The sequence below is a fragment of the Saccopteryx leptura genome, chromosome 2, assembly GCF_036850995.1.
Source record: "Saccopteryx leptura isolate mSacLep1 chromosome 2, mSacLep1_pri_phased_curated, whole genome shotgun sequence".
Taxonomy (NCBI): domain Eukaryota; kingdom Metazoa; phylum Chordata; class Mammalia; order Chiroptera; family Emballonuridae; genus Saccopteryx; species Saccopteryx leptura.
This window is the reverse complement of record NC_089504.1, coordinates 268670163-268683631: the sequence shown is the minus strand read 5'-3', so window position 1 is coordinate 268683631 and position 13469 is coordinate 268670163. Positions and strand designations below refer to the sequence as shown.

Genomic DNA, 13469 nt, shown 5'->3' with positions numbered 1-13469 from the left:
GTGAAGGAGGACTAATGCAGTGGTTCTCAACCTGTGGGTCGCAACCCCGGTGGGGTCGCCTAAAGCCATCGGAAAATACATAATGCATATCAGGTATTTACATTCTGAATCATAACTGTAGCAAAATTACATTTATGAAGTAGCCACCAAAATTATTTTTTGGTTTGGGGTCACCGCAACATGAGGAACTGTATTGCGGGGTCACGGCATTAGAAAGGTTGAGAACCAATGGAAACTGACCAAGTTAGAGCACTCTTCTTATTTTAAATAAGCAGATTCAACCTTACAAATGTGTTCCCCCAAATTTATAAGCATTGCAAGCTGTAGAATTATTACAAATGATAGTTATTATTATATAGTAATATGCTGAAGCTGGATCTCATAAAACAGTACTTCCTTAACATAAACAGAGGAAGTGTCAGGAACATAATTTTAGGTTGCCTCTAGAACCCATATTGTGCCAAATAAACTGGAGGTTGTACTGATTGGAAGTTCTATAAGTTGACAGCACATAACTGAAAAGTGTTGTTTCAAAAGTTCTTAGGAAATTAGGAAAGTTCTCGAATTTCATATTTGATAAAGATTCTATGTTTAACTCATATTTTCCTATTGTCTCCTTGTGAGTCTCTGGAAGCATGCCTTATTTAACACTTCTGATTGAGCCAGAAACAACTTTAGACATGTATAATTTATCATTGCTTCTTTGAACTTCTTTACTATTAAAAATAAGTTCCATTTGTCCATATTTGGCACCCACGAATAGTATGATATTCTCGTATTTTCCAAAGCTCTCAGGGAACTGGGCATCTTGTCTCACGAAGCAATCAGAGGTGTAGCTCCTCTCTGATTGGAGAGTCTAGCAGTTTAAAGAGATTTTTAAACTAGAAAAAAAATGAATTGGTTAATCGGCTGTTTTTTTTCTCTTTCTCTACAAAGGGCTATCTTCCAATATTGAAAAAGTACAAGCAATCAACTTTTACATCTGAAGGAAAAGAAGAGAAGGAGGCTAGTGAGAGGGGAACTTGGGAATAGTTAAAGGCTTTGAGAGCTTTGTTACAAGCCCTGAAGCTGTTACCATCAGACGTAGGCAAAAGTTCCGTCCCAGTGCCCACTTTGAGCACCGGTTTAATGTGAGCGATAATGAAGCTGGGTTTGCAGTTAGTGTCAAATCAAAAATCTTAAGTAACACTGGCAAGATACCTGGATGGGTATTCAGATTTGTCATTGCTTCACCCTGCCTTTTTTCACCTTCCTGACTATTTCTTACCCCTTTAGAACTCATGGTAACACAGGCTTCATAAAATAACCAGACCAAGGTGTAATAGAAACCCATTGCATATAACAAAGCTGTCTGTTAATGGATCTAGACAAAAATAGGTCAAATTGTGTTCTCTAAAGCATTAAGGTGATATAAATGCTATATATAGAAACCAGTCTGCCCAAGGAAATTAGCAGTGGAAAGGAAGGGATTCTGTTTTCATTGCTTCTCTTGGTGAGGTTCTTTACTAATTACAGGCAGTTCCCAGGTTACGAACGAAATAGGTTCTATATAGGTTTGTGTTTAAGTTGAATTTGTATGTAAATTGAAACAGGTACATTTACCTCTTAAATGCAACTTAGACAGATGTTTGTCTTAATACAGTATTTATTTTTACCTTTCTGTGCATATAGATATGTACTTAAACATTTTCAAACCTACAGAACCTATTCCATCTGTAACCCAGGGACTGCCTGTGTGCAGTCCTAGCAGGTGCTCTGGAGAGTTCCGACTTCTGCAGGTGAGAGGTGGAGGTGTGTGTGCCCACCATGCTGCCTTTCAAGACACTTCAGAGGTATTTGTTGAAGGAATATTATAATATAGCTCTTTGACTATCCTCTTACCATGGACACTTCCTATGTTTTATCCTTACCTTCAATGGACTTGTTTTTCTCTGAATTATAAATCTGTAAGTCATTGGTGGACACAGCTGGGGAGACAGGTTCACGGTATTTCCGATTCCATGTTTACGATACCCAGCGTAAGCCCCCAGGGCTCTTCTCGGGAGAGAGCTAGCCGGCCTTGTTCCTTCTGTATTCCCTGCCTTTTTCCTTTCTTAGGCAGCCTCATTACAGTTTGGCCACATGGATAGAAATACAGTGGCACTCTTGAAAGACAGAGCAAGTCCCATTTCTGTAGAAGCAATTTGGCAATTCTTTCCTGGGTTTGGGAAAGGTGGCCCTGAGCCCTTGGTCACGTGCTGTGAACATGTGAACACGTTGCATTATTTAATCCTCTGCTACTTTTACTTGTTGAAATGTTTGGTTTTGCATTATTTTCCAAAAATATGTGATTACTCTTGCATTTCTTCCTGAAAGTTTTTCTACACATTCATAAAACAATAAAAGCATTATTCTGTGTGGTCCAATTTAAGGATAGCACAATGGATGGACATTCTACAGACCAGGCTGTCTGATAGAAATATAACGCAAAACAGAAATGCAAACCACATAGGTCACTTAATGTTTTATTGTTAGCCTCATTAAGAAAATAAAAGAAATAGATGAAATTAACTTTAATAATATTTTTTACTTAACCTAATATATCTAAACTACTATCATTTGGAATAATATAAAATTTATGATTGAGGTATTTTTGTAATAAAATTTTGGTATCTGGTTTATATTTTTACACTTACAAAACATCTCAGATCAGACTGGCCATATGTGAAGTCTCTAATAGCCAGAATGGCAGAGGCCCCTGGAGTGGACAGCACATCTATAAATTGATATTATGATACAGATTATAGTCTATATTATAGAATATGGACTGGGAATCTCTGGCAGTAATGTGTTTTAAAGCAGAGCTGTGTCTTCTATGATAATTTTATAGATGGTGTATTTTCTTCCAGAAATTTACTGTCCTTAATTGATACCATTTCAAAGAGTTAGAAAGGAAAAGCATAAAAAGATAACGGCAAAGGCCATGAAATTGATGGGTAAATTCACATCACTTACTGTTTTTTTTCTATCTGACGCAGTTCTTGGAAATACCTTTGCATGTCATACTGCTATTGTTCCTTCCTGCATTTCATCTTTGTCAAAGTGAACAGCTATACATGACCTGTCCATTACTTCAGAGGATTTCTATAAATGTCAACCAATCCTGGAAACATGAATTTCTTCAAGGAGTCATGGTTTCTTTTAGTGGGTGATGGTATTTAGAAAGGAAGATTTGGGTGCTCATTGCTAATGGGGTTGTCACTGCTCCCTGGTACCCCTGATAGTACCAGGTAGGCAGAGCTAAGAAATGTGTTTTATATTTATGCACATACATATTTCTGTCTATGTTTCTTTTATATCCATATACTTTGAAAACCATGGGTTCATCCCAATATCCCTAATTCCAGTGCAGCACATGAGCTCCTTCCAGTTTTCTGTATTTTTTTATTTGTAATTCCTTTCTCTTACAGTGATTGCTGTTATTCTCATATATGTTTTGGTCAGTCTCTTTATATGTAGCTGGGCTTGAATTGCCACTCCTGCCACCATCCCGCCCCAGAGGGCTGCCCTCCCCACTGTGCTTGGTCCCCAGCACTGTATACTGAGCCTCCCTGTTGAAGGTCGTCCTCCTCACCCCTCTCAGGCTGCCGCTGACACTGGGCTGCCACCCTGTGTCCTGAGTCCCCTCCTGGGGACTAGCTGGTCTAGCTCTGACAGTCTACTGTGGCTCACAGCTCTTCCTTAACACCCCTGCCCCTTTCTCTCTTGTTCCACTCACCCCTGACTGTCTTTGGGATGACTTGTTTAGGAAGCAAAATGGAAGAGGAAAGGAAACAAGACTTTTTTTTTTTTTTTGTGACCAGGTCTTTTATTCCTATAATCAGCATAAAATGCTCTTTTGTTACTGGTAAACTATAATTAAATTGAAGCTTCCTGAGTAAGTTTTGAAACATCATTAAATGTTTGGATTTAGTTATATAATGAATTTATTTTGTGGGGAATGCTTTAAGGTGTCAGCCTACCCCTTCATTCAGTTATTACTTTTGACTTGGTCTTTTTCTCATAGCTATACACTTTTAAGAACTTACCAGATGATCATCCTCCCTCTCCACTCCCACCTCCAGTTACAGAGTTTTCCAGTGTGCTAACAGACAAATATCTAGTTACTATAACTCAATCACACCAGAGTATGTGGAATTTCATAAAAAGTACCTAAAGTATTTTCTATTGTTTTATGACTTTTCACAGTCCCATCTTTAGTACAATAAGCTGTTGTGTAAGTTAGAGGAGCTCATAAAATGTATTGTTAAAGGAACCCTGGTACCAAACCACTGGGGAGAATTTCAAGGATGGCCAGTGACACAATGACCTTGTGTTATTACAATGACAAAAATTAAGAAGTTATATTTACTCTACAACAAATGAATGTTTGGTTTTGAAGCTGCACAACAACATTATGTATATATACATGAGATACAATATTTTCAAATTTTTAGAAGAAAAATATTATTTAAAATCATATTAATATTATTTTTCTTGACATCATTTTTATTAAAACTATTGTGCTTAACCTTTATAAAATTATGTTAATATGTGTGATATTAAGAAATAGAGAAATTGTTAACTAAAAAAAGCAGTTTAGACTAAGGAGACCTTATGAATTTTACATATACTTGTCTGAAAACCCAAGAAAAACATCATGTACTGTTCTGTCAAGATAATGTGGCACTTAGTAATTATTTTAGTTTTTCTTTTTTTACCTTGGTTGGTAAAGAGAATGATTTGAATTGTTCCCTTTAACAATACAGTTCAACAGTACAATGAAATGTCAATACTTCAGAAAATGAATTAATGATAATTATCGGGAATTATAGTCTAGGCACCCTCTGAAAGTAAAGTGCAAAATACACTTCAAATTATTTTTACAGATTTAATGTTTTCAACTCATCTACCTGCTTTTACTATTTAACTTTCCTCAAGTCATTAAGGTATGTAAGCATCTGAGAAAAGTAAATGAAAATCCCACTGTCAAGGGATAGGAACAAGCCTTGGTCAAAGATGACAAAAAGCTCTCCAGTTGTAGCCCTGGTGAAGAAAATTACTGAGTGGCCATACATGCTCATCCGGGTTATTCTGCCCACATCAAAACCAATGAGATCTGCAAGTAAATAGAATATCTTTTAAAGAAAAATGGAAGCTCTTGCTAGTATTATCCAGAGAAAGCAGTCTCCCCTTGTCCATGGGGGATACATTCTAAGACCCCCAGTGGATGTCTGAAACCACAGATAGTACTGAACCCTATGTATACTTTCCCCCCCGTATATACAGGTCTATGGTCAAGTTTAAACTACTCATGCTCTTTGGAGCCATCATTAAGTAAAATAAGAGTGACTTGAATATAAGCACTGTGTCAAGACAACAGTCAGTCTCATAACCAAGATGGCTGCTAAGTGACTAATGGGTGGGAAGTGTCTACAGCATGGAAGTGCTGGGTGAACAAAGGGATGATTTACCTCCCCCAGGGGTCAGCAGGAGTTTTCACCGTGCTATTCAAAATGGCGCCCAATTTAATATCTATGAGTTGTTTCTTTCTGGAATTTTCCATGTAATTTTTTCAGACTATGATTCATGGTGGATAACTGAAACCAAAGTAACTGAAACCACAGATAAGGAGGGACCACGGGTACCTGAGTTGACTGTTGGTAACAGGAAAACCCTTACAGGGTTTCAGATGGAATACCTCAGCCAGTTCTGACTCCATGAAAGGGTCCAGCTAACCTATAACAAGTGATTACTCAGAGTTAATTACGAATTATATAAGAAGAAAAATTAAAACCAATTAGAATAGAGAATATAGATAAGGCAGGATAAGATCTGTAGAGAGAAAATGACTTTTAAAGATTGTAGGACAGCCAAAAAACATGGTCTTGTGCATGAAGTGAAAACAGGAAGAAAGATTCAAGGGAAATGATTGGTGAGGGCTTTGAGAGAAAGAAAATTTAAATTGCTATCTTGCCAGAGAGGACAGGCAGAGTTGCTATTGCTACATTTCCACATCATACTATAAATTTGCACTGTAAGTAGCTACCTGCACATAATTGGAAAAATGTTGCTGAGATATTCATTTATGAAAATAGACAGTTTAGAGTAGTGGCAAAATGTGATGATTACTCATCTATTAATGGTCAAAAAACAAAATTTAAGTTAGAATTAGTCTAAATTTGAAGGATTTCGCAGATTCATCTAGATATATGAGGCAACAAGTTTAATGCTCAACTTCTCAGTGAATGTTTGTTGAATTTTATAGGAAACAGAACTCATGCAACAGCATGGGTTAAAACTACAGCCTCTTACATGTTAGCTAAGACTCAACAGTGTCGTTTCAGGCAACCCCAGCTGGTGGGGACAGAGTGACGTATGCCTTTTGGAGCAGACACTTTTAGATGACATGCACCTTGGAATTTATTTTATCAAAAGTCAGGGTTGGATTATGTCTTCCGATCACGAAAGTGTGGCTCAGAAACAGATCAGAGAGAAATAGAAAATTTAAGGAAGTACTGCTTCTCACAAATCAGCTTTACTCTCTTGGCAAGAAACTCAGCTGGCATTTTGCAGGGTTATTTGGAGAAAAGTAATTTTAGAAATGCAGTTGATACAAACCAAACATTTAAAAGACCTGCAATTATATTTTTACTTTAGAAAATTAAGTTTAGCAGGGTGACATTGATCAACAAGGGTACATAGATTTCAGGTAAACATCTACATCATTTGAACAGTTGATTATGTTGTAAATCCATCATCCAAAGTCAAATTATTTTCCGCCACCTTATATTTGTCCCTCTTTACATCCTTCTTGCAACCCCCTCCCCCTTCTCCCACCCCCTCTCCCCCTGGTAACCACTGCGCTTATCTATGTCCATGAGTCTCACTTTTGTATCCCACCTATGTGTGAAATAATATCGTTTTTAGCTTTTTCTGATTTACTTATTTCACTCATTATAATGTTCTCAAGGTCCATCCACATTGTCATCATTTACGACCTGCAATTATTTTTAAAATTTTCAAACTGAGAACAATGAAAATTCTCTTTAGGTCCTGTGACACTGTCTGTTACTAACACAATAAAGGGATTGACCTGGGGTAGAGACAAGGAGACTTCCAATAGTCAAATCATAAACAATCAGCCTGACCTGTGGTGGCGCAGTGGATAAAGTGTCGACCTGGAAATGCTGAGGTTGCCGGTTCGAAACCCTGGGCTTGCCTGGTCAAGGCACATATGGGAGTTGATGCTTCCTGCTCCTCCCCCCCTTCTCTCTCTCCCCCTCTCTCTCTCCTTTCTAAAAAATGAAAAAAAAAAAAAAACAAAACAGAATGTGAATTAAAAAAAAATTATGAACAATCAAAATGAAAATCAGGACAGGGAATTACCATATCTCCCCATTTATAAGATGCACTTTTTTTCAAAAAATTTGGGGTCTAAAAACTAGGTGTGTCTTATACAGTGGCAGCAGATTTTTTTACTTACATTTCCCACTTTTTTGCGCTTGTTTTTGTGCTCATTGGTAAAGACAGTGATTCGTCATCAGACACAGATGAGGACAAGCTAATGGATGGGAGTTTTGAAAGTGATGAAGAGTTGTATAAATTTTATGATGAATAAAATTTGAGTTCAATAACTTTATGTAATACCTTTTTATTTTCAAATTTCAGGCCCCAAAATTAAGGTGCGTCTTATACATGGGAAAATACGTCTCTTTCACTCCACCTCAGTGTAAAGCAGGGGCAGTCAACCTTTTTATACCTACCGCCCACTTTTGTATCTCTGTTAGTAGTAAAATTTTCTAACCACTCACCGGTTCCACAGTAATGGTGATTTATAAAGTAGGGAAGTAACTTTACTTTATAAAATTTATAAAGCAGAGTTACGGCAAGTTAAAGCATATAATAATAATTACTTACCAAGTACTTTATGTTGGATTTTCGCTGTTTGGCAGAATAAATCTTTATAAAACAACTTACTATAGTTAAATCTATCATTTTATTTATACTTTGGTTGCTCCGCTACCACCCACCATGAAAGCTGTAACGCCCACTAGTGGGTGGTAGGGACCAGGTTGACTACCACTGGACTGTAAAGTATAAGGAATTATACTTTAATAAGTTAGAGTTATGATTCAGAAATATTGACTCAAACATTCTCAATCATTTTTCAGGACTTTTTAGTTTTTTAAATTGAAGTTTAATTAACATTACATTAGTTTCAGGAGTACAATATAATGATTCTCTATTTGTATGTATTGCAAAATGATCACCACAATAAGTCAACATCAGTCACTATATATAGTTATAGAATATTTTTCTTGTGATGAAAGCTGTTAATATCTATACTTTTAGCAAATATGCAATGCAGTGTTAATATAGTTGCCATGTTGTATATTACATCTTCATGAATTATTTATTTTATAATTAGAAGTTTGTATCTTTTGACTCCCTGACTACCTTCATTCATTTCCCCCACTCTCTCCCCATCCCCCATCTGTTCTCTATATCTATGATCTTTTTTTCTTTTTTTTCTTATTTTTTAGATTCTACATATAAATAAGATCACATGGTATTTATCTTTCTGTGTCTGACTTATTTCACTTAAATGCCTTCAATGTCCATCCATGTTGGCACAAAAAGAAAGATTTCATTCTTTTCATGGCTGAATAGTAGTTTATTTGTGTGTGTGTATTACATATATATATATATATATATAAAATATAACATATAACATATATATATATATATTCTTTATCCATTCATCCATTGAGGCATACTTAGGTTTTTCCATATCTTGACTGTTGTAAATAATGCTGCAATGAAAATGAGGGTGCATATATCTTTCTGAGTTAGAGCCGTTATTTTCCTCAGATAAATACCCAGAAGAGGAATTGCCAAGTCATATGGTAGTTCTATTTTTAATTATTTGAGAAATCTCCATACTGTTTTCCAAAGTGGCTGCACCAATTTGCATTTTCACCAACAGTACACAAAGGTCACCTTTTCTTCACATCTTTTGTCAAAATTTGTTGTTTCTTGTCTTTTTGGTAATAGCCATTCTTACAGTTTGAGGCTACCTTCTGAGGATATTTGAACAGTTTCCATTTTGTTGGAACTGACTATGCAAGTATAAGTACACATCATGTTGAAATATATGTATATAGATATCTCCTCTTATAATTCAAATCTTCAACACAAGTACATATTTAGAAAGTGACTTAATGTGATCAGGATGTTGTAGCAAAATAGCGCATACTGGGTGGCTTCTAAACAGCAAACATTATTTCTCACAGTTCTGGAGTCTGGAAGTCCAGGATCACAGCACCAGGATGATTGGGTTGATAGCCAGAGCCTTCGAGCTATGTCCTCACATGGGAAGAAGTAGAGAGCTCTCTGGAGCCTCTCTTATAAGGGCACTAATCCCATTCATGAGGGCTCCACCCTCATGAATTAATCACCTCTCAGTGGTCCCACCTTCTAATACCATTACCTTTGGAATTAGGATTTCAACATATGAATTTTAGGGTGGGGGGACACTAATGTTTAGACCGTAGCAGAAACCATCAGTTATATTTTCCATGTCAAAGTTTAAAACAAAAAATCAACAGAAGTTAGAACAACAACAAAAGAGCTATAGTTATTTACTTGCCAGGTAAGGAAGATCCCATGTCACTTAAAAAAAAGGAGTTCACTGGGGCGTCCTAAGCTGAAAGCAGAGGGAAGGCAGGAGATTGCCTCTTTTATGGTATCAGAAGATTCAAAGACAGGATTCATGCACAAAACACAAGCACATTTTAGTACCTCTAATTAATTTGATTGAAAGAGTTTATATTCATAGATTTCTTTTTACATCTGTATCTATATAACATGCAACTTTCCTCTGCACGTCTTGTTTTATTACATCAATGCTCAGACCTCCAGTATTACAACAGGCTGGTCTTCCTTTCGAACATTCCCCTTTCCCCCGCAGATCCAACCATCGGAAGATAAAGCACACAAAATGTTGACGGTCCTGTTGGTGTCTCTTTGTCTTGTCTCTGCCTGTCTGCTCCAGGTGGGAGAGTTCAGAGCCCATGCTGCTGAGTGGACAGCCAATGTCACAGCTGAGTTCAAGGAAACCAGGAGGCGGCTGAGTGTGGAGATTTATGACAAGTTCCAGCGCGCCACCTCCATTAAGCGGAAGCTATCTGCAGAACTGGCGGGGAACCACAGCCAGGAGCTGACTCCTTGTAGGAGGACCCTGTCCGTGAACCACCTAGCCAGCGAGAGGGATGTCTTGCCTCCCTTACTGAAAACTGAAAGTATCTATTTGAACGGATTGACGCCACACTGTGCGGGCGAGGAAATTGCTGTTATCGAAAATATGAAATAGACCTCTCTTTGAAGAGCCTTAGGCATAGCCATAGGTGAGGACTTCTATATGCTCGTTAAGACTGTTGCTGGTAGCATTTTTTAAAATTGTGCATGAACTCCAAAGGGGGGGAAATAGATACACCCATCATGGTCACCTACCATCAAGAGAATTTGGAAGTCTGAGCCAGCACTATCTTCTTGATGATGCTTGTTGAACGGTCCACTTCCTTTGACCAGGGGAATAAAACAAGCAATGTCTGATGCCTTTTTGTGCCCAGACTGTTTTTCTCCCTTAGTCCTAATGTGCCATAAGGCCTCAGAATGAATTGTAATTGTTTCTGGTCACAATGTAGCTTCGAGGGGTCAGTCCTTAACTTTTCAGGGTCTACCTAACTGAGCCTAGATACGGACCACTTATGGATGACAACATTTCTTTTTGTAAATGGCAAGAAATTCTTATGCAGCCTTTTACCTAAGAAATTTTCTGCCAGTGCCTTATCTTAAGAAGAAACAGAACCTCTCTAGCTAATGTGTGGTTTCTCCTTCCCTGCCCCACCCCTAGGCTCACCTGCAGTCCTTTACCCCACGACTCCCATTAGAATACCATACCTTGCTGGAAACAGTGTGTAAAATGACTGGCATGATGATGCCCGAAGAAGGAGTAGATGCCAAATTAGATGGACATTGCGTAAAAGGCACTGCAGAGCAATGAGGTGCACAGAGGGCCCCTCTGAGTATTTATTTGACTCAGGTACCAATGGTACATTGTAATTATTACCAGACTGGTAAAACTGGCTGCTCCCAGTCTCTTTCTTTCCTGGAAGTATTTGGAATTTGTCATTTGTTAATAACTATACATTTTTAAAGGTGGAAGAAGAAAATCCATATATATATATGATCTGATCTGACAGAAGAAAACTTTAAAAGTGGATATTATTGGAGGCGATTTAAGACAATTCATGTGAATTACCATTCTGATGACAGAAAGATAGCAAAACAGTGTGTGACGAGCATTTGCTAATAAATATAATATTATCCTGTCAGCATTGATTTGCTTTTTGGTGTATGAAAGGGTTATCTGATTTTCTTTCCTTGGGTGACATTTGTCAGGTGAGGGGAGGTAACGCAGCAGGCAGGCTGGGCACAGGCCAAACTTCCACTGGTGTCCCTCTGGAGTTGTGACGGAAGCCGAAACTGGGATCACTGTGATTTTGCACATGGAAAATGCAGACTGCAGGCATAATTCATCTCTGATGTTAGAGGCAAAGCTATCATAGCACAATTTAAATCTCGAGAGCTCTTTGTGTTTGTTTTTTGATAGAAAAAGCCGATAATCCTTTTTAGTTTAATTTTATAGCCTGTAACTCTTTGGATGTTTCCAAAATTCAGAAGAAATTTACAATAAAGGCACCTAATCAATTGCTACTCTTTTATTTTCATACTTAGATCTGCTGTATATTGTATATATAATTTTTGAAAATGCAGAAAGAAAATGATTTCCCTAAATATAATTGCAAAACATTTCTTTTACTGTTGGGGGGTATCTAAATAAATGGCATTCATATTAGCGTCTTAATGGTAAACCCAGGATCTTAAAAAAAAAACAAAATAATACATGCTTATTTTCCAAAATTTAAATTTAAGCTAAAAATGTAAATATTCAGTTAACTGGTTAAAGGTACTTTTATAAACTTAAAAAGTTCTAACTGAAATTTTAGGAGGTCAGGCTCTTTTAGAAAGAAAGCTACAGCCGTTTCCTCAGTAACTGTTCCAAAAGTTCATATGGTGGATTGCACCATGTATAAACTGTGAATTGTACTGACAAATAAAGTTTGTAATTAAAGTCAGCATTTTCTGAGTCTCCTGCTTGCTGCTGAGAATTGAGATCTGATTCTAACTGAGCAAAACCCAAGGTGTTGCTTTCCATGCCGCGTTTTCAGTGGCTTCTTAAAGTTTTTAATAAATATTTTTGATGCAGTATCACTACCCTTGTTAAATACACGCAGAATGTACTTCGATGACTGATTAGATTGGAAACCAGTCAAACAAAGGGCTGATTAGAACAGAAAACAATCCAATCAAAGACTGATAGATCAGAGATCGATACAATTGAGATTTGATTAGATTGGGGATTGATCTAAATCAAGGGCCAACTACATCAGAGACCTATCTAATCAAAGTGTGATTTGAGGTTCTTCTTGCCCAGTCTGTTCTTTCTTCCTTTTATCGATATCAGACTAGCACTGCAGTCAGTAGACACTCCTGCTCCCTCCCCATTTACACTTCATAAGTGTCAGTCCCCAGAAAGAAGACACCTCCCAACAAGGTCTCCAGATGTCTGACTGGGCTCAGATTAATAAACAGAGCCTAGCAGCCATTTCTAAACGGGCTTCTCACACAAACTGCCCTGCTGAACTGTCTTCCTGCACTGCCCACTGAGCCATAAAGGAGTTCCTGGAGTTGTATTTCAATCAATAGGACTGAGACTTTCCCTACCCAATCAGAGCTATGCAGCTGTATTCCCCTCATTAGCATTTTTACCCACCAGTCAGAACAGGTGGTCATGCAGCTAGCTGCACGAGTCAGGCTGCAAACCTAATGTAATCAATAATTGATACAATCAATCCATAATGTAACCAGCACTTGATCTAATCAAGCCTTGAACTAATCAAGTTTCAATGTAATCATGCCTTGATCAAAACAGCCCTTCAACTAATCAGTGCTTGATCTGATCAATCTGTGATCTAATAAATCATTAATGTCATTGATCCTTGATAAAATCAGTTCTTGACTCCAGAGATGTGGCCTGCAGGATGCTACAGCCCACTGTCTACTCTTAGGTTCCTCACCTACTTGGCAAGAATAGTCACCTCATTACTGTTTTCTTTGTTGCCATCAAAAATATGCCCGTGGATCCTTAAGGATTGATTAGATCAAGTTTTGACTAGAACGATGTTTGATTACATTAGGCATATATTATGCCAAGCACTTATTAAATCAAGGCTCCTTTGGTCAAGGCTTAATTACATTAAGGTATTTTCCAATTAAGCATGTGACCAGATCAGGCACTGATCAGGTTAAACTGATTAGATCAG

The 13469-nt window shown here is 37.5% G+C and overlaps 1 protein-coding gene across 2 annotated transcripts in view; it reads left to right on the top strand.

The window, feature by feature from the left end:
* KCNK2 (potassium two pore domain channel subfamily K member 2) overlaps window positions 1-11629 on the top strand; it is a 96325-nt gene extending 84696 nt beyond the window's left edge. For both annotated transcript variants that reach the window (XM_066361738.1, XM_066361737.1), the window contains exon 7: window positions 10076-11629. In XM_066361738.1, the coding sequence (XP_066217835.1) occupies window positions 10076-10393 (318 nt within the window). In that variant the 3' untranslated portion in view covers window positions 10394-11629. The remainder of the gene's footprint in view (window positions 1-10075) is intronic.
* Window positions 11630-13469: the final 1840 nt, after the last annotated feature.